Source organism: Centropristis striata, chromosome 21 (assembly GCF_030273125.1).
Source record: "Centropristis striata isolate RG_2023a ecotype Rhode Island chromosome 21, C.striata_1.0, whole genome shotgun sequence".
Classification (NCBI taxonomy): domain Eukaryota; kingdom Metazoa; phylum Chordata; class Actinopteri; order Perciformes; family Serranidae; genus Centropristis; species Centropristis striata.
In genome coordinates, this window is record NC_081537.1 from 11156837 (window position 1) to 11184140 (window position 27304).

The 27304-nt window shown below is 38.9% G+C and overlaps 1 protein-coding gene across 1 annotated transcript; it reads right to left on the minus strand.

The window, feature by feature from the left end:
- Nucleotides 1–9503: 9503 nt before the first annotated feature.
- On the minus strand, nt 9504–27304 carry nlrc3 (NLR family, CARD domain containing 3). The gene is made up of 19 exons (XM_059324025.1): nt 27131–27304; nt 23647–23800; nt 20874–21137; nt 18885–20631; nt 18716–18802; nt 18453–18536; nt 17491–17574; nt 17306–17389; nt 17113–17196; nt 16720–16803; nt 16463–16546; nt 15395–15478; nt 14873–14956; nt 14206–14289; nt 13920–14003; nt 13705–13788; nt 11801–11884; nt 10006–10089; nt 9504–9909 (listed from the first exon to the last, which is right to left on the minus strand). Exons 1-19 carry the CDS (start codon nt 27182–27184, stop codon nt 9819–9821), a joined length of 3489 nt encoding a protein of 1162 aa, XP_059180008.1. The 5' UTR covers nt 27185–27304; the 3' UTR covers nt 9504–9818.

Here is a 27304-nt window from a genome sequence, read left to right on the forward strand (position 1 = left end):
ATAGTGGCAAGATTTAGGTGCACTGAAGGTGCAAACTTTTCCAATGGAATAAATGGGTGATTTATGGAAATGAACGGGAAATAATGGGAATAAAATGTAAATCAAGGGTTATTTGCAGATAGAAACATTTCATTCAGTGATGCTCCCTAAAAATCTTCATAAAAAACTATAAAACTACATGCCTTGTTTTATGACAATGTCAATATTGCATTTTAGGAATTACATACTGATATATTATGGTTTCTTCTAATTATCTGTTGTGCATAGACATATTGCACGGCGGAGTTAATGAGTTTCATAACAGTCATGTTTTAATGTGTATTCATTGTTCTTCAGAGAGGCTAGCTGTCCTTTCCCTATTCTACCTTGTGCAAGTATTACATGATTTATGAAATGCGACAATGACACAGTTAGACACACAATAAACTTAGCATGTTCTCAAAAATGTATAGTGAACTTTTTAAACTGAACTTAAGACCTACGTCTAAACTGAGATTCTGCCTTCAAGAGACTGTTGCAATGTCCTCAAAGAGTCTAGCTTCATCTGGAGCACACAGAGACTAACAGCCTGGCAGAGAGGAGGCAGTGGTGGATGCAATGGGGAGTCGGAGATGGGGGTTGACTTCATGGCCATCATCTGTATGGAAAATGGAAGTAGTCTCTGTGATGTCACCCAAAGGTTTCTTAAAAGCTGACACAAATGACAATTGACCAGTGGCCAGTTTAGGAATTGCAGTTTTTGGCACTTTAAGATTGTCTTCATCTTCAAAAATATCAGTTATAGCTGCTTTGAGGTTTGAACTCAAGCATTTAGTTAAGGTTTTGCAGCTAGATTGTCCATTTTTATTATCTAGTTCTCTTTGATATAATACAAACACAGAATATAGAATCTGCAGTAAGGACAGGATTCTGTTCCACCTTTGTGTGTCCTCCTTTTTTTTTTACATAACACTCCTATGACTCCAAGAAGAATCACTTTCTCAGATGAGACTTTTATACAAACACAGAATATAGAATCTGCAGTCAAGGACAGGTTTCTGTTCCACCTTTGTGTCTCCTCCTGTGAGTGTTTTCATTGATAAGATGTCTGGAGAATAATGAGGCTGAGGATGGTGTGGCCACAATCAATTGGTTAGTGTGTTGGTTTCTTTACCTTCATCCAAGTTTTGAATAGATTCTTTTATCATGCAGTCTGTTTTTGCAATGTAATTTTTCTGCATCTGAACTCAGTTGAACTTTATTTATTATCTTTGTGAATAAGAAAGAAGAAACAAATCCATTCTGCATTTCAATTACCACTGTGGAGAGAACGTGGGACGGGAGGATTAAGTTGCATCAATGTAGCCCCAACAAACACAACAAGAGGCTAGTCTGGGGGCGAAAGAATGGGAAAACGAATGAATTAGAAGAGGCCTTAGAGAAAAGTGGCAAGTATAATAAAAGACAGAAATGATGCTTTTCAGCAGCAAAATAGGCACTTTTGGGGGTATCAGGTGTATCAGTGACAGAAATGTTATGTAATACAAATAATGTTATCTCTCTTCCTCCAGAAGTTTCAAGACTATGTGACTTATGGCAGCACAAATAAACAGAATCGCAAGACTTTATTGTTCAGATGTCCTCATAGGCATGGGTTGGACTAAATGACAGGGAAGTGCTCCAACTTGAAACCTGCATTCCTCATTAATTCCAAAACCCAGTGGCGGTTATACACAGGGGCCTACAGGGGCCACTGCCCCTGTGAAGAAGCCCTTGGCCCCTGCTGTGGCCCCTGTGTCAAATTAATAATAAAATGATCAATTTATAACGATGAACAACGGAACTATTCTTACCTATTTTCTGTTCAAACAACTCATTCTACACAAAATGAACCCAGAATGTGTATGTTTTATAATAGTTTAATTTTGCAATAAAAGCTTTCAAAATAAAAGATAGTAATTGTGCACAAAAGTTAGAAATGTCATTGTTGTACAAAAATAGTTGTTATTGTTGGTAAGTCTCATTGTCTCAATCAGTGTATTTGTATCTTCCAAATATATTTAAATTTGATTTTTAAATAAGCTAAAATAAAGGGTTTGAATGCTTAAATATCATCTATGCCGTTTTTTAAAGTGCCCCTCTGATTAAACACTGGCCCCTGCTTGGCCCCCACAGTAAAACTAGAACCGCCACTGACAAAACCTGCTGTAGCTTTAGGAAAAGTCAACTAGCAGCTACCATCTATAAGATGTCAGACGACAAGAGAAGCCGTAGAAGACATCAAGAGAATAAAATACCATAATTGAACACATAAAAACTGCAGAGCAGATTAAAAAAACAACACAACACAACATTTTGAATGAATTCTGCAACCAATTAGCTAACAAGAGGGGGTTAACTGGGTTTATTTTGCAGCAGGAGATCAGAGATGTGAGTGCTTAGTTTTCTCTGGGCTCCTGCAGAAGCACTCTAAATACACAAATACCTGAGAGAAATCGCAGAAGCGCCATCCCAAAGCACTCACAAGTGGCCCAGTCCTCCTGCAGCAGTCTCTCCCAGCTGCAGTCAGAGCAGTTAACCCCTCAGCGTCCATCAGAAAATGCCTACCGGAGGCAGGTACTTTCTCTCTCCCAAACCACACCCATAGCGGCTCACTAGAGGAAAAAGTATCTAATGGTAGCGCACCTAAAGTTATGCTATGGCTGCTATGGATGTACTGCGACACCAAGAGGAAAAGAAGCAAATATCTGGCCAATTAGGCATTGAAAGCTGTTTGTGACTGTTTATGTTTGAAATTAAGGCTTGAAATTGAGGTCCCTGACATCCCCTTTAATTACCTTCTTTGCACATTGTAATTGTACTATGAGCCTTGCAAGTGAAATGCCATCATTTAAAAAAAATTGTCAATATGGTCTTTAACAGCACTTGAAATAATCATAGCGATAGGAAAGGCCCAAATGAGTACTGCATTAGTGTTCTTGTTGCTTTGATATGGTTGTCAGTGTGCTTTCATGTACACTGATTATGGGACAAAACCACCAATCAGCGTCAATTCCACTGCCATGTGAGAAGCCAACATTATATATTGCCAGTGAAACCAGGAGCAAATAAAGTAACTTTTATTATAAGGAGCAGTCTATTCTATCAAAGTCTATTTTTATAAATGTTCTCAGGCAGGTGTGCTGTGAGTTTAAATGTTTCCTCCTGGAAAGCTCCGCATGATAAATAGGTAAAATTATAGAGCAGACTGAATAGATCGGATTGATTGCTGTGCTATGTTCATGTCATGCTCAGTGCGCCCCAGGCCAGCCCACATACGCCCCAAGGACAAAAATAGTCTATCTAGAAATTACTTTTCAGTTACAGCTCTCTTGAATGTTCCCAGAGTGGCTGATGTTTGGCATTTATTCTTTTTATGGCAACAAAGAAGATATCTGCATCATATGAACTAGAAGCTCAGAGGAACCCATTGGTATGCAATGCTATCTTGTCGGGAAGGGAGCGCAATAATGCTGAGAAGTTATGCTATCTTTTAGTGAGGGAACATCATTTTCACAGTTCCTTGACCTCTAAACTCAAGATATCTGAATGAAAATGGGGTCTATGGTCACCCAAGTCTCCCCTTTACAGACATGCTCACTTTATGCTCATCCCATGCAGTTTGTGAAGAAAGCATGCAATTTTGCATGCGATATAAATGTTAGCTTTTATCTATTGTAGAAATAGTGTATTTGCCTTTTTCTGCATACTGGGGCCCCTAAACAGTCTTGGAATTGCAAAAATGACTGGAAAGCTGAGACTCTTATGGATCCAGTGAGCTCAATTTTATTTATATGTATGTTCCATGTTAGTGCCCATAACCATTTAATTGCAGCTGCTCGACAAGAGATAGATTTAAAAAAACAAAAAAACTTGACCTCACTGTATAAAATGAGCTGCTGTGACCTCTAGGATAATCACAGCCACATGGAACTTTGCAACCACAAACTAGAGACCTAGAGCATTCAGAGGATGTTAAAAGGTATATTGACAATTAGGTTGTTTCTCAACAGTTTCCTGAACAGAACATGGGTTTTTACTATGGTGTTCCTTGAGGTCTTGGTGTCTTAATGTGGTATTTTAGAGGGATTTTTGACCATTTTAATTAATTCTTAAGCAGCTAAAAGTGGTTAAATAATGCACCAATTTTATGTAACAAATGGTATCAAATTTACTTATTATATGTCAAGATTTAACATAAAAATGTGATCAATTTTAAGTGATTTGACATTTGTTTGTAAACCTCTTAACAGTATGTTAAGTAGTTACAATGGGCCCTATATTTACTAAATTAAAACACTGCTTTCATAAATGCATCCATACAAATAATTTGATAGCATATTTTGAACATTTATAACAATTAGAGTATGCCCATTCAGCATAACAAGTACTTTTCATTTTGATATTTTAAGTACATTTTGATGCTGATACTTTTGTAGTCTTGCCAGGTATGATTGAATGCAGGACTTTTACATGTAGTGGAGTCATTTTGCAGCATGGTATTAGTTAATACCACTTTTACTGACACTTTTACTTAAGTCAGGGATTTGAATAATATTTCCATCACTGTTGTTCAGCTTTGCTCCATGTGTCCTTCTGTTCCCTGCTATTTAATACAATGTGTCTTGTATAATGGCTCCTTTGTACATGTTGCGACCTTAGTTTGATGTCTAGGGGTCACAGGAAGTAACATATTTAGTAAACACAAAATTATGCAGAGAAATGGCTGCTTGGACTCTATGTTGAACAATTATCATAATTATTTACAGGCAAATGAATAAACAGAGAAACCAACTAAGCAACACAGAAAAAGGAAGCAGTTAAATCAGTGTCTCTAAGGCCAAAATAACAAACAAAAGTCAATAAAACACTAAATAAGCAAAACAGGAGAAAAATGGCAGAGAACCCCTACCAGGCTTCCAGACACACTAAGCAAACAAGTTGACTCTATTTGTAACACAAAAACACAATTATTTAACGGATGTGTTAAGAGCAGCTACAACACAAACTACAAGCAGGTCAGTGGGGAGAGAGCCGCGCCCAACTCATGCGGCCCGACGGGGGCGTCCATCCGCCCGGTTTCTCCCCTGGTGCCTCTGAGATGTTCTGCACCTCTACTGGACAGTGATAAGGCCAATATACTGAGGTGACCTGCCTCCATCATGTTTGTTGTTGTTGTTCTTGTCGCTGTCGCAATTATATGACGTCTGACGCCGTGATGACGTCAGATGCTCTGACGCCGTTACTATGGCACCCTGTCAGATCAGTCAATAATGTGGCCCAGTCTGAACAGAGCCATATCCGATTTGGACACTTGCTAAAAATAGTGTGGACAGTCAGCCCTAAAAATCGGATTTGAGTAGGAATCTGATTTGAATCAGATTCGCCTGCAGTCTGAACGCAGCCAAAGTGAACCAGGTATGCAGAGAGGGGCGTGGCAGGACCTGAAACACACAGAGAGAGGAAAACACACCTGTCCTCCACAAAGGCCGCGTTCAGACTGCAGGCGAGAGCCCTGAACTGCCACATGCTTCCTCCGATACATGTGGAGTTAGCAGGCCGCTTCTTGACACCTGACAGGGGGAGATTCCCCGGTGGGACGTAGCGTGTGGGAGGATCACGTTATTCCCACCGGTTCCTCCCCCCCATCAGGCGCCCCGACCGACCAGAGGGAGGCTGTATAGCGACCAGGATCAATGCATGTTTTTGTGAGAGGCCCCTGTAAGGGGATCTTTGGTGGACACGGGGAGAACATGCAAACTCCACACAGAAGGGCCCTTTTGCCGACACCGACCAGCTCTGCGGACACTGGAGACATGGAGCTGGGGACACGCCTCCAACGCCCACAGCGTCCTGGCGGGAATCGTGGTGGGCCACATTATTGACTGATCTGACAGGTTGCTGTAGGAACGGCGTCAGACGTCATATAATTGCGACAGCGACAAGAACAACAACAACAAACATGATGGAGGCAGGTCACCTCAGTATATTGGCCTTATCACTGTCCAGTAGAGGTGCAGAACATCTCAGACGCACCAGGGGAGAAACCGGGCGGATGGACGCCCCCGTCGGGCCGCATGAGTCGGGCGCAGCTGCCGGTGGAGACCTGTCTCCGCGCTGCCGGCGCTACGCGTGCCGCGTTGAGTGACGTCACGGACAGTCAAAACCGATGTGAGTGTTTGGAGCGGTTCAGACTGAGACGCATCTGTCCAAATGCGATCTGAAACTAAGGTGGTTTCGATCTGGTTCGCAAAAAATGGATTTCATGTGATTTATGACTGTTCAGACTTCAAAACTGTCATCCAGTTCCAATCTGGATGGGCTAAAAATCGGATTTTGGCTGGCAGTCTGAACGCAGTCAAAGAGGCTAGAGAAAGTCAACGGCCGTAACAGTACAACATCAGAATTGAATAGGTGAATAGGATAATTAACTTAATGACTCATGCTGATTATGGGTGAACATTAAACCTCTCCAGTGCCATTGTACTCATGAATTGAGTATAGAAAAAAAAATAGATAGATAATTCAATCTGCCCCTCAGACTGTGGAAAGTTCATTGAGCTTGAATACAATCTAAAGGTATTATATGCTTCTAATGATTGATATGCCGTGTGAAAATGAGTGAGAATGCAAGAGACAAATATAACAACCACAAAGGAGCTCTTTGTCTTGAATGCTGGCAGGATAGGAAGATCTTCCTGCTGACTGGGAACAAAGTGGTTCTCAAAAAAATGCTGAAATATTCAAACAAATTCTGCAGCAGCTTTACAGTGAAAAGCAGCATATATGGTTCATACATTTCTATCAGTATGGAAATGTGTGTGCTGGTCCCAGGCCTAATTTCCACTCCCACGGCCTTGAATGGATGTCAATGTTTGTGTTTACCTCTGTCTGCTATATCTCTAAGTCTATCTGTGAAAATTACAACCATGACAAAGTATGTTCTATTTCTGTGCATGCTCATTGTTCACACATATAGCCTCTGGATAATAGTTGAGACTTCAGAAACCATTCAAGGAAAGATTTAGTGTGTGTGTTTGTGTGTGTGTGTGTGTGTGTGTGTGTGTGTGTGTGTGTGTGTGTGTGTGTGTTGCCTACTTTGTATGGATGACACGGAGTCAGACAAATCCAAAGTCTGTGTGATAGGTTCACAAGCAATGCAGTCAATGGAACAAAATAAATGTTACATGTTGATAAGCCAAGAACAGAGTGCTAAACATATATTTCTTTAAAAGTCTGCATTACATTTTTTTAAAATGTTTTATTATGCATACACAAGCAATCACACAAGAGTACTCCACCTCCTTTTAAAATGGAAACAAGACACAACTGCTAATAATGATAAATGAATAATTTTATGTTACAATAAACTAACCAAAGCTTTGAACAAATCTGTCATTGCAGAAGCGATGAGAGAAAGATAATCTAACAATGATAAGGCCAGCTGTCTCTGTCTTATTATCCATAATCTCCCATGCGCTGCGGTTGTAATGAGGCACTGACTGGGACAATTGTGTCTTTATAACATTGGGGAAAAAAAACTCTCTTCTAAATCAGTTTGTTATTAGCATTATTCTGCCTCATTTCTGTAAATTCCACCAGACACATGACACAAGCCCCCAATTATTCACACAATGGTCCAATCAGCATTCGATCTTGAGCAAGTGGCAACCTCTGAGCCTGAAAAGTGAAGGCGAAGTTTTAAGTGCCTTACACCTGTTGTGCTTTCCAATGGTCAGCAGGTGGCGACTCAACTGGTGGCAAAAAAGTCCAATTGTATGCAAGTCATCTTATCGCTTGATTTATTACCTCAGTAAACATTTCCCAATGAGTTTATGGTTTCATTGTTGGTTTCAAGTCTTATTCATCACAGCATGATGTTCATTTTGTTCATTTGAAACAATTCACAACAGGGAACAGGCGCAGAAGAAAAGTGACTGAGGACTGGTTTACAAAAATCCAATCTTTAATTGTAGATCTAACAGGAGAAAAAAACCCCCACCTAAACAATTAAAAAAACAGGCAGGCAAAATACAGACATGTGCTCACAGGGGAGACAAAGACAATCTGACATGGAGTAGGAGGAAACACGGGGTATAACAAGGGGAAGCCTAATCACAAATGAGACACAGGTGTGTGGGGACAAAACAGGAAGTGAAACTAGACACAACATACAGAACCAAAACTACAAAATAAAACAGGAAGTGCACACACAAGGGAAGCAAACCATTACAAAAATAAAAGCAGACCATCACATAACTATGGACCCATTTTGTAAAATAGACGAAATAGCAGAGCTAGTGTGCTATCGTCTTAGACCCCTTTTTTAATGTCTAATCCATTTTGATGGCTTAAACGTATTTGTATTTACTGCTAATTATCACGTCAGGATGTAATGCAATAAACTAAGTTGATGAACATGTTAGCATTTACCTCAAAGCATTGCTGTGTTTATATACAGCTCCACACAGCTGCAAGCATGGCTGTAGACAAGTCCCCCCCAAAAAGTTGATAAAAATGTAAATGTTGATAAATGTTTAAATCACCAAAATTTGTTAAACAGCTATTTGTAAGGGGAAATTAAATAATTACTCATTAAATCCATAAGGCAACTTCACTGAGAGGAAATTAAGTCATTGTTGATAAAGTGGAGGGCAGACGGCTTATATTGTTTATTCATGAGTTTCAGAGAACAATTCCAGCTGAGAGACTCTGAAAATGAAAACCATTCTGCAAATTAAAAAGTGGAAGCATATCAAAAGCATTGCCAACATGCATACTGCTACCAACTGGCAGTGAGAGAAGGGACATTTGAAACATTTGGCTGTATTTGACATTTTAAATAGAGACAGAGATGTTTGCACATTCTCCCATGAACTTGGTTTTCTAAGGGGAGTGATGAACCAATGTGGCAATCTCCACAAAAAAGGCTATTTTCTCCATGGTGACACAGAATGAATAATGTGTCAGAGAAAATACATTTCCACCCAGCAAGCGCCATAAGTAGATCTTGCTGTGTTTCTGGTGCTACACTGTCAAGATAAATATATGGTGTCCACTCTCGTAAAGCTTTGAATTATTTGTCTTTAGTTTTCTCAACAAGGACCACAGTTGAGACTAAGACAGATTACAGATGCCATAAAGTGAACTTTCATTTGGAAAACAAGCAACAAAAGTAATCAAATCAATTAGGCATTCGTTCAAAATGACAACATATTTTTGTGACAACCTTAATTTGGGTTTGTAGGTAGTGGCGCTACTCTATTGGCTGTAGTAATTATGAAAGGTGCAATGTAACAGAGTAAAAAGAATGACAAAGTCCATGTATGGATTAGGCAAACACAGGAATTTAGCCCAGGAGACTAGCATTTGTGTCCTCAGTGGAACCAAAAGTAAATAGTGTTCTTGATGTAATTTCCATGCGTCAAGGGTCTATAAATCAGTGCAAATTATAAAGCCAGTCCAGTCTTCATCAAATAACACATTCATTTATTATTATACAGCAGAGTTGTGCAAATACAGCAAATGTACAAAATGACATATTATTCAGGACAAATAAGACGGATGTGGCTCCACTCTGTAATTATGGATGCTGAGAGTATTTTACATATCTTTACCCAAGTCAAGTCTTCTCTCATCATTTCATTTGGCAACTGGTATTTAAATGAATAATGTCATAATAAATAGGTCAATTTCTATCTTACATAGAATATACAGCCTTAACTCAATTTACATAGCACACCCTGTTATTTCTATGTTACATGTGCAACTCTTCTGAGAAGAAGCTGCTCTTTCCCTTTTCAGATGTCCACCACACAGCCTGGAGCGTTGGCTCGAATAGCATCAGATATGACCTTTGCTCCCGATTCTCCGATGCCATTTCCCTGCAAGCTACAGCAGAAATAAATTAAAAAGTATAAATGGATCCCACACCAACATACAAAGAGTGTATATATATATAGTGGCTGTGCAGAAAAGGAAACTCACTTGATGTATGTCAATTGGTGGTTTCCCTTCAGGGCTGTTGCAATGAATATGGCTCCATCCATACCCAAAGAGTTCTCCTGCAGACTGAAACACAGACAGATATTTTTTAATGTCTGGTGATTTAAGCATATAAAGCTTTTTATTTTCGTACAAAAAGTGCTGTGTTTGAAAGTAACAAACAGGAAGGCCAGCGCATTTGAATCCTCAGGAGCTACCTTGCAGCTAGCTGCACTAAGAGTTCACAATAACGGTCACTGTTAGTTAACAAACATGGAGCTTGATGGTTGTAGATTAGCGGGACATTATGTCAGGAAGCTGCTGCTAGTGCAAATGCATTTTGGGGAAAAATGCATGGAGAAGCAGAGTATTACACGATGCACACACTGGCACAAAGTAATCACTCATAGTGCTGTTTGAACATGAATGAACCATATCACAGTGTCATCTCCTATTCCCTTTAAAGAAAGGTGTTTCTGCAACTGGTACATTGCTATTTACATGGTGGATTTGTCAAATTGAAGAAGCGAGCTTTCTGTCTACACCAATCTCTGGCCCAACATGAATCCCATTTGAATGCACTTATTGTAAGTCGCTTTGGACAAAAGCGTCTGCTAAATGACATGTAATGTAATGTAATTTGACTGCATATGAGAAAATGCATGGATAACTTATTTAACTGAGGACGGGGAGCCCTGCCACACGCCCCCATGTGGGTTATCGCATGTGTTGATGAGTTCGAACATTATCTGAATCCACCAATACGCATGAACCATACACGTGCCACCGACTCAAATGAATCGTTTTCTCCGTTTTAGACACAAACCAACAGGGACATTTCACTCCCCCTTTTCCAGTCTTGGTAGGATATGCCACTGCAGCAAATCTCGTGGGACATTTAAGCAGCAAAACTAAAAACTAAAAGAACTAAAGCTTCTAAAGGGATCATTGAAGTAATGCTGTGGTTTCTCATTGCAGTTCTGCTCTGCTAGTTTTAATTAATATTTTTTCTCATTAATAATTTATGCTGCATTCACATAGAATAAGGCACAAGATAGACAGCAAACCAGATATATTCTGTAAAATGTATTCCATTCTTTTTAAATAAAACAACATCACTAGAGCAACATACAGTCATAATTTTTTTTTTTAGACCACCCTTGTTTTCTTCAGTTTATTGTCCATTTTAATGCCTTGTACAACTTAAGGTACATTTGTTTGGACAAATATAATGATAACAACAAAAAAAGTTCATAAGAGTTTAATTTAAGAGCTGATACCTAGTCATTTTCCCTGGTTTTCTTCATAATGATTTTGGTTAATATCAAGAAAACCATGGAAACTATATTTGTTCAAACTGCAGGTGCATCCCAATACATTAGAATATGATGGAAAAGTCTATTTCCAGTAGTTCAAGTCAAATAGACCCAACCAAGTATTGAGTCATATAGATGGGAATACCTTTCAGAGGCCAACATTTCCATATTAAACATACTTTTTAAAATTGGTCTTTTGTAATATATTTTTTGGGGGTATTCATTAAATGTAAGCCATAATCATTATAATTAGAAGAAATTAAATAAATTAAGACATGAAATGTTTCATTCTATGTCTAATGGATCTACTATATAATGTCTTATTTCCACTTTTTGAATTGAATTACTGACATAAATAAACTTTCTATGATATTCTAATTTATTGAGATGCACCTGTTTGTTCTTCATGTTATAGTAGGTGAAATAAACTGTATGAAACAAACTAGAACAGTAATTCAAATGTCCCTATGGTCAGGACTTACTTCAGTGACTTGAGGCTTCTGTTGTTTTTCAGTGCATTAGCCAGAGCCTTCGCTCCCTCCATCCCCACAGTGTTACCACGCAGACTGAAACAGTTGGAAATGGGCTATCATTAAAACACATTCAAAGTTGTTGCACGTAAATATCAGAATGCACCGTAATACTGGCAGCATCAACAATGAAAGACAATAGCAACAAATGATAAAGATTAGAGACAGAAGGCATAATGGAGACAGCCGAGGAGGCGTTTTATTGAACCTTTTTCGTATTGTTTCTCCACACTGAGATACTGACAGCTTCACAATGAGAAGCCTTGGAAATAATCAAAGCCCACTCCTCTTCTGGGTTTCAACCTTTCTAGCTTTCTAGAAAAGCTGAAACATGATACTTCTTCTGACTGGACTTTTTCATATTACTTTTCTGTCCATATTTTAACCCATAAGAACCCATGGTGACACCCATGTAACAAACACGTTAAATCTTCTATTTTTTGTTACTAGGCTAAGTTTAAACCCATTTAACAATTCTAATCCGTTAATAGAGTGTCCTACATTGCATTTAACTTGTTTTGACCATATTTCCTGAACAAATTAAAGTCACAATTTTGATAAACAAAAAGACACATGGTTATTTGTATTTATTTATTATCGATTTATCATTATTATGCTAGTTAAAAACAAATCTAAAAAATAATTTGTTGTTAAACAGAACTAATAATGTCACAATTTTGATAGATGTTGTGGAGATGCAGAGAAAAAGGCAAATTTGTGTCTATTTTTTTTAAATTTTAAAATATGAAATATTATAAACATAAATTCTATAAGCACCCAATGTAATGTTTATGTCACATCACAGATATTTGACATTTAGGGATAGTGTTTTTGAAAACACATCAGAAATGGTGGTATATCCCCCATAACTTTCCTTTAAGGATAACTGGGTCTGGGTTCTTATGGGTTAAGCCTGTTCTTCTATATCATGTTGTTGGGTTGTTTTGTTTTCTGCTGTGTTGTTTGTCTGAGACACATTTTAAGTTGAGCTTTTCATAGAGACTGAAAGAAACCATCCAAAAGGAAATACTTTGTCAGGCTAAGGATTACTCTCTATAAGTGTTTTTTTCCTGGGAAATATCTATAAAAATAAAAAGATAAAATGTATGGATAACCAAACAAAAATGTCTTATTTGGTTGATTCAGAACATGAAATGCCAGATAATTCAATGTACTTCATCACACTGAATAAAAACATTAAAAAAAAGAAAAAAAAAAGTGGTCTAACAAACCTGTAGATAATATAATAATATTTTGCATGGTATAAACAACATTTCAGACAGTTGGCACATTTATATTGACTCAAGGTATTGTATATTGTCATACTGTCCAACTCTAAATGTGATAAATTTATGAGGTATAGAATCAGAGACAAGTCACTGCATTGGATATGAAGAATCCATTGATCCCAAACAGATTTGCCAGAAAAGAACAAAAACAAAGCAACTGAGTGACTTATTTTGTCACAAAATTGATGGATAATTTAAGTACGAATGTGAATGTTTTTGCAGGATAGAAAAGCTAATTTTCGGGTGCTAGCATTGTCAGGCTTGAAGCAAACAAATCACATCTATAACAAATATCAATCACGATTGATCAAAAGGACACAAATGGGACAGAAAAATTGAAGTTTCAAGAGGAGTTACAATGCTTCTGATTAGTCGCTACAGTCCTCTGTTCAAGCCAGATGATGGCTGCTATTATATTTGGGATACAATACAATACAAGTGGAAAACATAAGTGCTACTGAAAAGCAAGCGGAGCGGCGCTGCTTTTAAATCGAGTGATTGTTGTACAGTATGTGGCTGAATTTAGAACAAAGGTTCAGTTTGACGTAATAGAGAGCTTGCACTCACTCTAATGTTTGCAGGGTTTGATTTGTCGTTAGAGCCTCCGCCATTGCAATGGCGCCACTTGTGCTTGCAGAGACTCCCTGGAGACTGAAGAGACAAAACATTTATGGGAAAATGAAAGAAAACAACAAGATGCTCAACATTCAGAAAGATGCACGTGTTGACTTTTATCATTGATTTTAGCTTGAAGAATAAAATATTGATTAATCATTGCCAACCATAATGTCTGCAGTGATGAGTTGGTTTTCAGGGCTTCTGCCAGAAAAATGACGCCTTCATTCCCAATAGCATTCTCCTGCAGACTGCAACAACAACAGCAAACAATAACAAACCTGTGACTGGAATAACACATAACTGTTTAGCAGGTGGTATAAGCACAATCAGTGGATTCAATCTTGCCACTTTTCACTGGCTCACAGTAATACCAAAGCAGGGGAAGACACATTTAATCACAGAGTTCGAGAAGAGGCTGACAATGGCAGAGGTCTGAACTATTCGTCTTACTCCAAGAGCTGCATGGTGCCGTTGGAGAGGAGAGCATGTGCCAGAGCTTTAGTGGCAGAGGACTTGATGAAATTCCACTGGAGACTGTAGTAAGAGAAAGAGAGGCCCATCAGGTCAACTATGAGGCAGATACTGCATTTTTTAAATGTATGGCACAAGCAAGGAAGGATGCAAGGAAACAGTTGTGATACAAGTATTGTGTTCTATGATTGAGATTTGCTGGTTTTAATCAAGTATGAAAGTGTAGCCAATACGTAATAATTAATCCTGCATTATTTCTAACAGACAGCAGGGGGTGACTCCACTGACTGCAATAAGAAGTCAGATTGCATTTAAGTCAATGAGAAAATATTTTCAGTTCATATGATTTATTTGTAACATTTTGGTTGACTAATAATGTTTTGTTTAGCAAGTGATTATGTGACGATCGTAAACCATACGTCACACCCGGAGTCTCGTAAATCCCTCTGGGGGCCGTTTTGTAATGGAGACACGCAGAGTGAGTGGACATTTGAGAGGGCGTGGCCTAAGGTTATCCTGCTGCTAGTGGTTTAAATATCCTATTCTTGTACAATTTTAATGGTGGAGCATGAAGTTAGGGATGCTAATCACAGGCTCAGGTGTTTGTCTATGAGCCTGCTTGTATAAATGCAAAGGCATCACTTACTGCAGAGCGGTGAGGCCCCGATTACACTTGATTGCACCAGCTATGGCTTGAACCCCGTCATCATGCAACAGGTTGGCTGTGAGACTGACACACACACACACACACACACACACACCACATATAAACAGAAGTTAAGGTTTTGAAATCACACAATCCTAACTAAAATACACTGACGCAAGTTCAATGTCTGTCAGTGCTTTTGGGATATGTCTGCTTTCAAGCTGAAAAAATACATGGCTTTGAAGTCTAAAATTCCACTTAATTTAATTGGGTTAAAGCGATTCAGAACCCTGTGATACAAACAAAAAAATAATCGATAAACGTCTGATTAATGCCTTGAAGTTCAGTTGTGAATATCAACAAAATTCTACAATAATCTCACAGGATTTGCAGTCTTCTATCAAAGCCATTGCCTTAAGTGATATAGCCCAATCTGATGGAGTGACATTTCATGAACAGTCGGATATTACTATGACTCTGTGGGGTACCGTACTGCAGAGGGCCATTAATGAGATGACTCACTCGAGCTCCTGCAGGGAGTTGTTCTCATGGAGGGCATGGGCCATGTTTTTTGCTCCCTCCACTCCTATGGAGTTCTCCCTTAAGCTAACAGACAGAGAGTACATTAAAGGGGAGAGAGAGATCAGGTATGACAGTGTTTCCAGACAATCTCATATAGTTATTTGCTTTTTGAGAGTAAGATAAAAATTAAAAAAAAGATACCACTCTAATATAAACATGAAGCTACAGCCGGCAGACTTGGCTTCGCTTAGCATTACATGAGCACCGGTGACAGGGGAAACAGCTAGCACCTCTAAAGCTAAGCTAACTTTGGAGATCTGTTTGAGAGATAAGAAAACTTCTCTGGTGTCTTGTGCAATGCAAATGACTGTAAAAAAGATCAGTTTTTGTTCAGTATGTCAGGGTTGTTGTTTTTTAAAGCACCCGTTAAGGTACACTATTTTACCACCATAAGCACAAGACCATGGCAGGTTAAGAGTCACAACCACAACAAGAGTGCCGAGTTATAGAATCTAGTGAAACAAGATGCTCCATAACAATAGATGAGGCATCTCGTGCTGTTCCAATGGTGTGAAATTGTATAACCTTCCTGCCCCCCTCCATTTCACCACCTCGTTTGGAAGTGCTGTGAACAACTAACAACAATACGTGTTGCGAAATCTTACGAGAGTGTGTTTCTGTGACGGAGACAGGTCTCAAACGGAATTTTCAATTTTGTTTGCCAGAAAAATTACATTTTGGAGTCAGAACTTTCTGAAGATATGTGGCTGTAAAAAAAAAATGGGTCTGAAATTTACTTTGGTGTCTTTAGGGTGAAGGAATAAGTGTGAGGGTCTAAAAAATCTCTATATCTAGAGCAAAAGGGCAGTGCAAAACACATGACAAAGATACAGGAAATGATTTAAAGCGCACTGTCTCCAATGTGTCTGGTGAAATGAAGGCTAGCTCTGACCTGATGTCGAAACTAAAGCTTTATTCACCAAAAAGATATATGAGAGTGGTATCAATCCTTTCATGTAACTCTCAGTAAGAAAGTGAATACCGTAATCTGCAAAGTTAAATACTTACTTCAAGGAGACAAGGCCACGGTTCAGCCTGAGGGCTTTTGTTAAGGCTGTCATCCCTCTGTTGCTGATTGAGTTGCTCTGAAGTCTGCCAATAAAAAAACCCCAATTAAACTACTCCTCAAGTCAAACTGTGTCATTGATGCACAGTATGTAAACCAAGGTCTTACAACCAATCATGTTAAAATGAACTAGCACTAGACTTTTAAATAGAATGTAATGGATTATGCCACAGTGCAGTCCTGTAAAGAAGCTACTGACTGGAGCGAGAGCAGAGTGTGGTTGACTGTCAAAGCCTCTGCCAGAGCGATTGTTCCCTTGTCCCCAAGCTGGTTACTACAAAGACTGCAGGCAAGAACAAAAATAGACAGGACACATTAAAAACAATACAATAATTAACCTTGACAATCAGCATGTGACCCAAAACAGGCTCTGTAATATAAGGGTATTATTTATTCTGTCTTCACCATGCCTTTTGTTTGACCATAATAGGCAGCACAGTAATCTATCAGTGAGCTACTGTACACACAAATACATTTACAAAAAAGTGTAGAGGACATAGAAAAATAAGAACAGCTTCTATAAAAATGTTTGCCTAATTGTTTTACATCATCAGGAGCTGTACGATGAATGAAAACATAAATTTAAGATTACATCAGCTTTGTGAGAGTCCGGTTCAACCTCAGCGCCTCTGCAATCCTTTTGGCCCCTCCTGCTCCAATCGTATTCTTCCGCATGCTGAATCATTACATGCATGAAAGAAAAATGTACTCCATATCATAAGCATGAACACGGACATATATCGTGTACATAGGGCATGTAACAAACAAGGCAAGACAAAACTCACTTCAGAGACACCAGTTTGCGGTTGCAGTGCAGTACTTCTGCAAGAGCCTGAGCACCTTCCTCCTCAATTGAGTTGTTCTGGAAGCTGGGGAGTGAAAATTGAGCCATTACACCCACTTAAAGAGTTACACAGGCATTTTGTAGGATAATTGTACATGAAGTAAAATCTACCGCAATTATACTCACTTTATTGATACCAGGACTTGGTTCATTTTCAGAGCCTCTGCCAGGAACTTTGCACCTTTAGATCCGATGTTGTTGTTCCGGAGACTAAATTATAATAAATATGTGATGAGATAATATACAGAATCGAAATAAAACACCATATAATGCCTGTGGGGTATGAAGAAAAAGAGGATTGCTTCAATCTGGGCACAAATTGTGACTTTTTAAAAAAAAAATCTGCAGTACATGAGATGAAATTGACCTCATAAGTCCTGCCTTACAGGTCAACAAGATTAATACCAGGCAAAAGGTCAACTTTATCCTTTCCTGTTATACTAAATATGCTCTGTGCTTGGTCTACTATGTTGAAAATAAAACACTTTATACACTGTCAGTATCTCACAGACACATTACATTGTATATAATGAGATCTAACGTTAGCTAATGTTAGCAATTAGCAAAACGCTAACTAACTACCCAGCTAACACAGAGCTAAATAAGAGGAGTTAATGGTGGAGCACCAGTGTAAACCAGGTTTACTCCCTCCTTATTTCAGTTGTAACTTTAAATATATTTATCAAAGAACAGATAGGTTGGTTGTTGATATATTTTTAAGATGACATAAATTATCGTTAGCCAGAAAAGATCAAGGCTACCAGTCCTTTGTTTATATTAATATTATTTATAGTAAGGCTATACGGCACCACAAAGTGAGCATCCCAATGGGAGAATACTGTAGTCTTGCTGTCAGCTTTTTAAAACTATATTGTGTGATGACCAGAAATATTTTTTTTTAAAGCTTGTCCAATCCAGGAACAGTAACCAAGAGGGCTGGGACTTTGGATTGGTCAGTTGTTATCTCAAGAAATGCTCAATTTGCAGGAGAAGCACACCAGTTTCCTCGTAAAAATTCAAAAGGTTATGGTTGTTCACTTTATTCAGTTGTAATCAGTCGTAGGTCAAAGACAGAAAACAGATCTCACTTGAGAGACGTTAGTGTCCGGTTCACCAAGAGGGCTCGACTCAGGGCTTTGGCACCTTTGTTGCTGATGATATTATCTGCCAAACTGAGGGGTTGAATAAAAGAGGGCACAGTCACAAAGTACAAAATGCTGATGATGAGAGGTTTTATCATTATCACTGCACCAGTCCCACAACCCTGTGATAATCACAGAGTGAGCAATCAGAAATTATACTGTAAAATGTTCTTCATATGATTACTGCTGAAAATTAAGTACAATCTAACCTCATCTTCTGGATATGGCAGTCTTTGGCACTCAAGAGGCTTCCCAGCAACTCCATGACATCATCTTTGAAGTGATTATTCTCTAACCTGTGGAGGAGATACAGTAAGTAAGATGTTTCACCCTGCAATCTTTCCTCTTTATTAAGAAATAGTGCTTTGGGTAGCTGACCTGAGATAGCTGCAGTACAGCAGCTGTGGGAGCAAACATTTCACTGTGGAGTAGTTCAGAGAGCCTGTTAGGTTGGTCTGTTCACTGCACTCTGGTGACACATGCAGCAGGTAGCCCAGCACAACACAGTGAGCCCGTGTTAACTTCCCTGCTAGGTTGCCAAGCTGTAAATCTTCCTCCACACTCCGCAACAGCTCTGTGTGTTGTAGCTCCTGTAAGCAGTAAGCCAGGTTGACAGCACGCAGGGACACCACCGCACCCCCACTGACCAAGAGTCCTTGTAAAAACCCAGCTGCCCACGCCTTCTGAGTCCCGTCATCTTTTCCGAGGGCCAGAAGCCCAGCGAGCGGTTTCAGAGCCAATGGGCACAGCAGGCCTGTCAGGAAGCGCACAAACACATCCAAGTGACCATCTTCAGCCTGCTGCGAGTGCTGAAAGGCACTTCTAAAGTGGTTCTGGAAACCAATCTTGGGCCAAGACATGGTGCTCTCTGAGAATAAGTCAAAGATGGCCCGCTTGGAGGAGATATGGTAGAAAGAAGCTGCAAGAAACTCCTGCAGAGTCAAATGAGTGAACCGGAACGTTGTGTGTATGGCTGACTCCTCGCGGACAAGAACTCCAGCACCAAGACTGCACTGAGTTAACAGCAGATCTATCCCATAGGCCCTGAGGTCTTGCTCGCCGAAGGTGTACTTGTGTTTGAGGAGCCCATAAAATGCCATTCGTCCAAGGTTTCCCAGCAGTTTACGATTGCTCCCATGGATCTGCTCAATTTTTACAGGCTCTCGCCCTCTTGGTTCACCTACTTCTGCCTTCATGGAACAAAAGTGAGCGTACAGCTCAGTACAAGTCCTTGGAAGACTTTCTTGTGTTTCACTCTGCATGATGTACATCAGAGTATCAGCCACTATCCAGCAAATGCCTGGGATGTAGCACATCACCATTAGGATCTTGTGGGACTCCAAGTGGGCCCATATTTTACTGGCAAAGTCCTTCTCAGAGAAGTGGTGGTTAAGGAAGAGCTGGATGTCCTTCGGGCTGAATCCTGGGATCTCGGTCACCCTGTCCACCAATCCTCCCGGGATGAGTGAGGCCACTCCTGGTCTGGAGGTCACCCACACTGCTACATCGGGGAGCAGATTCCCCCGGACAATGTTAGTAACTAGGTCATCAATGGACACTTCTTTCTTTTGGTCGCTGCAGGGGGCTGCATCAGAGAAATTTAAAGTGCAGCGGAATTCATCCAAACCATCAAGTATGAGGAGTGTGCGGCAGGGGCCGCTCAGGACCAGACTGGGGTCTGTCAAATGAGGAAAAGCCATTTTCACCAGCCTCTCAGCAGAAACTTTCTCCAGGGAGTTCAGCTCAGAGAAAGTGAAAGGCAACACGAAGCTCACATCTGTGCAGATGGACCCTTGGCTCCACTGTCTGATGAAGTGTCGGACCCAGGTTGTCTTGCCGATACCAGCCGCCCCGACTGTGAGGGAGACCCTGGGGGGTAAACTGACCCGGGTCAGGGGCTCAAAGAGTTTGGTAAGCCCCAGTTGTCTGAGATGATTTCTTTTCCTTCCTCGAGTCGCCCCAACCTGCATTAAGTCATGTTCCTTTTGTTGGAGGTCGGACAGTCCGTCGACCAGAAGTAAGGTTCTCGAGGAGATGTTCAGTTTGGGGCAGCTGACTGAATCTCTGTCTCTGTACTGCTCATATCGCCGTAACAGCACCTCTTTGTGCTCCTTCACCATGGAATCTGCAGGAAGCAAATTAGGTGATTCACTTTTTGACATTGTTTAAACAGGAAATTGATTGTATTAACATCACATAGTTAACAGGAGGCATAACCCACCCTACTCTGACTGATTGGATTGCCCTAACCTTTACCAATCTCACTCCTCAAGCCTTAACCTGACCCAACCACCGCTTGACGGGAAGGCTCTAGCAACATCATTTTTATCCCAAGAGTGGTGCAAATTGATTTCCAATGGCCCTTACCGTGGTTGATGATTAGTTGGGCCACCTGAGAATCCGAGCTCTCTATGAAGCCCCGCAGAGCATCAGAACCATGACTGTCCTTTCTGGTGACTATTGTTGTGAGCATGTTAACCTGGTCCTGCAGCCGGCTGGCTTCCTTGATCTTTGTCTCCTCAGCTGAACTAAGCACATCCACCTTTCTCAGGTGGTTTAACATCTCCTCCAGGAAGGAGGTTGTGATGAAGCGTTGCATCTGGTGTTGATGCTTTTGGATCCAGTTGAGATCTAAACCACAACAGAGAGCAGATACCTTGACAATTTCCTGAGCCAGAACAACCCTTTTGAATGCACAGTTGGAAAACATGGTGCTGTACAAAAAAAAGGAGCAGTTCATTCTTTGTCAATCACTGAAAACTAAATATAGCAAAACATTTGCTTACTGTAATCAAGCTGCACGACACTTACAATTCTTTATAACAGTCTTTTTAATTTCTCTCAATTTCTCAGGTCTATCTTCTTCATTTGATGGCTTGTTCCATAAAACTTCCATAACGTCTTTATGTTGATCATCTCACAGCACTGTTCCCAGAGTGTTCCCAGTATTTATATAGCACCTAAAGTAGACCCTTATTGATTTATTTATTTAAACTTTTTATTTATTTAACACAAAGTATATAGACAGTACATATTTAATGGCTTATAATGATAATACTGTGTATACTGTTTATACTTATGTTCCTTTCATAATCCTATTTAACATTAGACTAATAAACAGAGACTAATAATAGACTAATAGACTAATAGACTAATAAAATGCGTAGTATTTGTAAATAAGTATACACTTATAAAAGCATAACAAAATAAATATAATAAATACAATATAATAAGATCATTAATAGTTGACAATAATGATAATAAATGTATCAAATAATAATCAATAATAATAATAATAATAATAATAATAATAAGAAGAAGAAGAAGAAGAAGAAGAAAGAGGTGTCTAGGGTTCAGATTTTGCCCGTATTAACAGGAACCATTGTTCATTAAATCTATCAATTTTCAACTATATAAAATAATATAAAGACATTTTTTAATCTGTCCCTCCACTGTTTTTTTCCTCCTGGTTGTGGTTTTAACCAGGAGACTGTTACCTGTTTTTGCTGCCAAATTCCCTTCATGTAGGACTATTGATCAATTTATGTTCAGCTTTGAATGTTTTCTCCCATTTGATGTCTGTTATACTATTCGTTTTAAAACTACCTTGACCTCCTTTCATTCCTCATTCATCTTCAAAAGGAGAGATTATCATAGGTACTGGAAGGTACTACCCCCACATTTCCCCAGTAGTGAGCATTTAACATTCTGTGTAGCAGCCAATTATACATATTCACCCAAACTATGAAAGGCCAAGAGTTTCCCAGAAGCCAATTCAATCACAGTTAGACACCATATTGAAAACCCTGGCACAGTAATTACAGCAAGTCCAGCTTTCTTAAAGCTTTCTGCAGCAATTTAAACTGTCAGCAATTATCATCAGTTCTTGAAAACAACACAAAGCCTTTTCAAACCTCACCTAATAATACAGATTTAGTCATTGCAATTGATGTTTTCAAGATGTCTTCAATGTAATTCAATAACATAATTTAAATGTCAGAGGTTCTCAGCAAATAAGGAGAGTAGAAATAAGCAATTCACCAGACTGTTAATCTTGCTTAATATATTTCAAGTGCGTTGAAAAACTTATTGAATTATTACATTTAAATACATTCACACTTATTGGATTGTTTAATTTAAAAGCTGTACAAACCTGAAACATTGCAAGGGACACTAAAACCTTAAAATCTCCTCCTGAGGATATTCAGCAAAGCATATTCTCCATCCTCTCCGGGTGAATTAAGACTCTCAAATGACCAGGTTGGAGTTGATTAGTGTTTCCAAAAGACCTTTAGGGGTATTTTTGGTAATAAATTCTTGCGAAAATGATTTCCAACCCCACTAAGCTTCCGAGACAGAATCAGGGTTTCCCCCAGGAAACTGGCAAGCGGACGTGGTGAGCAACGCATCATAGTTAATACATAAAAAAAAAAAATCAAATCATGATAAAAGTAACTATATATATATATATAAAAAGTAAATGTATGAAGCACTTTTCTTCAAATCATAAAGGGGGATTTTTTAGTGGGAGTGCACCAAAGAAATTTAGGACAATGATCCTAGTTTCTCTCACAAAATAATCTACAAGATCTAAATACATTCTCAATAATTTGTTTTGGGTTTTTTTAACAATCAAATTTTACAATCTGAAAAACTTGAGCCGTTGTTGTCAACACTCCTTCTCCTCCTGATGAAAAATGTATTTGATAAGAAAAAAATGGGTCGTTCTCTCTCTCTCTCTCTCTCTCTCTCTCTCTCTCTCTCTTATTGTGAAACAGCAAACTGATAAAACAAACTGCTTTGTTTTAAGAACTTTTGGAAGATTTTAATAACACACTTCAACCATGAAGGTAAGGTTGTCCTTCCATCAAATTTCCATTAATCAAAGCTCCTGTTTCTCTACAGATAAGGCTCTTATCTCACCTCTGCGACTTCATATTCAATTCATGAATGAATATGAATGATCATTATACAAGCCAACATGAATGGAAATGTTACCATAGCTCAGTATTATTCACAGTTGAAGATTGGTCTGCAGTATAAAAGGAAGACCGTTTTTCAGCTCTGCAGGAAATGAAAATATGTAATTTTCTCTTTAATTATGCTGTATGCTTATTATGCTCAATTGTGAATATCTTACCCTCGGTTTCTGCCTGTGAAGAGACAGAGGACGTAGACTGAAGATCCACGTAACAGTCGTCCTGCCACGTGATGCGTTTGCTTCGGTCCAGGATAGAATCGTAATGTGCCTTTCTCTCCATGAGAAACTTATTTCTGCCCTCAGACGTTCCTGTCTGTGACAACAAAACACAGCCGTGATGAAGTGAGGTGAAGAAAGAGGGTTCAACATCATCTAACCACTACACAGAATCATGGATGAAATACTAAACAGGAAGTGTCAGGGGCTAATATGGCCTTGCCCTAGAAAATGTCACTCAAAAAGACATGCACCAACCACAAAGAGATTTAAAATGACCACGAAGAAACACAAAAAAGCTGCAAAGAGACACAGAGACTCACAGTGACTATGAAAAAGGACAAAACAGAGAAACACAAAATGACTACAAAGAGTGAATTCACAGTGAATTATGAAGTGAAGGGAATACAAAGTGACATAAGACAACTATGAAGAGATACAAAATGCAAACAAAATGACAGAAAATGTCCACATAAAGACACAGTGAGGGTATAGTGACATAGAACAAATATAAAGAGACACAACATGCCCACAAAGTGAGACAAAATGCCCCAAAAGTGACAGAAAATGACCACAAATAAACACAAAGTGACTACAAAGTGACATAAGACAACTATAAAGAGACACAAAATGCCTACAAAGTGAGACAAAATGCCCCAAAAAGTGACCGAAAATGACCACAAAGAGACACAGTGACTATAAAGTGACATAAAACAACGATAAAGAGACACAGCATGCCCATAGTGACACAAAATGCCCCAAAAGTGACAGAAAATGACCACAAAGAGACACAGTGACTATAAAGTGACATAAAACAACGATAAAGAGACACAGCATGCCCATAGTGACACAAAATGCCCCAAAAGTGACAGATAATGACCTCAAATAAACACAAAGTGACTACAAAGGGACATAAGACAACTATAAAGAGACACAAAATGCCTACAAAATGAGACAAAATGCCCAAAAGTGACAGAAAATGACCACAAATAAACACAAAGTTACTACAAAGTGACATAAGACAACTATAAAGAGACACAAAATGCCTACAAAGTGAGACAAAATGCCCAAAAGTGACAGAAAATGACCACAAATAAACACAAAGTGACTACAAAGTGACATAAGACAACTATAAAGAGACACAAAATGCCCACAAAGTGAGACAAAATGCCCAAAAAGTGACAGAAAATTACCACAAAGAGACACAGTGACTATAAAGTGACATAAAACATCTATAAAGAGACACAGCATGCCCATAGTGACACAAAATGCCCCAAAAGTGACAGATAATGACCTCAAAGAGACACAAAGTGACTACAAAGTGACTACAAAGTGACGACTAATATAAATAAGGCAACTATAAAGAGATACAAAATAAGGACTGAACGACAGGAAACGACAAAGAGATGCGTAACGACAACAAAGAGACATGTAACTACAACACAAATAGCCAAAACAACTATTAAGTCTTGCTGCTATGTAGAAGTGGTGGGGCACATTGTGTGATAATCCGCCCATGCACAAAAAATGCAGACATCATTTCTGTTGACTGATTACATCATTTCTGCCCTGCTGTCAAGACAGTACATGATACTCTAAATTATGTCTCTACTGGTTCAATAACGGTTCAATGTGATCTGAAAAAATTGAAGGTTTGGAACTGGAGACTGCCGTATGATTTAGTGCCTTCAGAGTAACTTACGTGTATATTACACTGAAAAACAGACCAATTGTATACAATTAAGAAGCTCCACCTAAAGTATTTTATTAAGGTTTTCTTGATTGTTTTTATATGGAAATTCTCATTGGAACCTCTGGTGTTCTTCGTTTTTGGTTTATTTGTTTCTACTCTTTCGTCTTTCTATTATTTCCCCCTCTCCTGTGCATTTCATAATGTATCCAATTTGTTGTAAAAGTGAAAATTGATACAAATTGATATATACTGCAAAACCCATCCTTTAAACGCTTCTTCCTTCATCCAATTAACGCTTCAAAATTGAAAATATATTATTTATTCAGTCATGTAATACTGATTTAGTATGTCTATTGAAAAACAACACATATAACTGCCTTTCAGATGTACAGACCTATTTGTTCTAAAGCTTTTACTGGTAATGATCAGATCTATTTTGAATTCAAGTTATGCACATCTAATAAGCAGATGGTTATCGAGCCTTAATAAAAGAAATCTATATTCATCTAGCAGATGTGGCAGATGATGATAACTGGAGCCGTATGCTCAGAGACATCGATTCCCTTTGAAAGTCTTTTGTTTCTTCTCATGCGCTAAATATACGCTCATGCAGCATATTCAGATATGTAGTCAGAGAGCCTATTTCATACATGTGATTGTGAAATGTGAAAACAGTAGACAAAAGGACAGGCTTTGCACTGCTTTTAGCTTTTAAAAGAGAAAAAAAACCACATATATATAACATAACATGCTTGATTTTACCTATCTATTGCATTTTTATTTTTCCAAACAAATTGTATTGCATCTTTTTTATGTAAAATGTGCCACAAAATAACACTTTAATATCACAAACTGCAGTGAAAGTAGTGCAAACCTGAATTCAAATGATGTCTGTGGTTTCTCTGAGACATAACGGGAAATAGCAAATGCTTTCCTGTGTGGTTTGTTGCTGGTCACGTCACTTCTCAAAAAGGAAGCTGATTCAAAAAACTCAGAGGTGGTCGAGGCAGTGTGCCAGCTTCCGCTGTTAAATTTACGGTCTTAATGGCTTTGGGTGACACATTACAGGAAAAATAACAGTCTCGGTAAGGTGCCACCACGTGCTACTAACACAGCTACTTGCCGTTGGTTTCTTCAAGTCTTTGAACTCAACTGTTGGTATTGAACACTATTCTTCCAAAAGACATCAGTTACCAAAGACGAGTTACTCTTCTGTTTTTGCATGAGCATCAAGGTAATCAAATATGTGCTATTTACTCATGTGTCTCCCATAGATCTTACTGCAGATGTCTCTTTGAGACCAGTTATCACTCTTTGTGACTGAATCTCCTGCAATCTGTGCCCCAACAATGAACCTCGTCATTAAAAAGCCACGATGGGGCATAATTTCACAGTATATGCTTATTGCGTCATGCAGAGCACATGTTTGGAAGCATCTGTATTCATTGTTTCTTCACTCTCTACAGCTTTTTGCTGTAATTTGTCACCCGTCTGCTGTTACTGACAAAAAAAAAGCTATTTGTGCAGAAACACGTCTGAAAAATTCTGCAGTAATTCATCAGCAAAAGCAAAACCACAAGTAGCAGTAGCATTTGCATGGTGAAGGTACACTTATAGGCAGGTTGTGCAGTGAAAAAGCCTTACAAATCAGTTAAATAAAACATGTTAATTATAAGGTGTCATTGAGTCAGTTGAATTAACCTGTAGCTGTCAACGTCGCGTTAGAAAACTCACCTCGGGCTTGTTGAAGTTGTCGGTAGCCGTCAAAGGATGTAAAAAGCTGCCCATGCAGATGTTTTATGCAGTAATGCCTTCATTCTCACGAAAGCAGATGTAGGATAAGTGTGAACTGGAGGAATCTCAGAGGAGTGAAACCTAACGGAGGACCAGCGAGCAAATTAAACTAGA

Excerpts from the sequence above, each read along its gene's own strand:
- nlrc3 (XM_059324025.1), bottom strand. The coding sequence starts at position 27,184 with ATGGGCAGCTTTTTACATCCTTTGACGGCTACCGACAACTTCAACAAG. Across the intron at positions 17,197-17,305 it reads CGCAAACTGGTGTCTCTGAA|CATGCGGAAGAATACGATTG; the intron begins GTGAGTTTTGTC and ends GTAATGATTCAG. Across the intron at positions 14,004-14,205 it reads GGCACCATGCAGCTCTTGGA|TCTGCAGGAGAATGCTATTG; the intron begins GTAAGACGAATA and ends TTGTTGTTGCAG.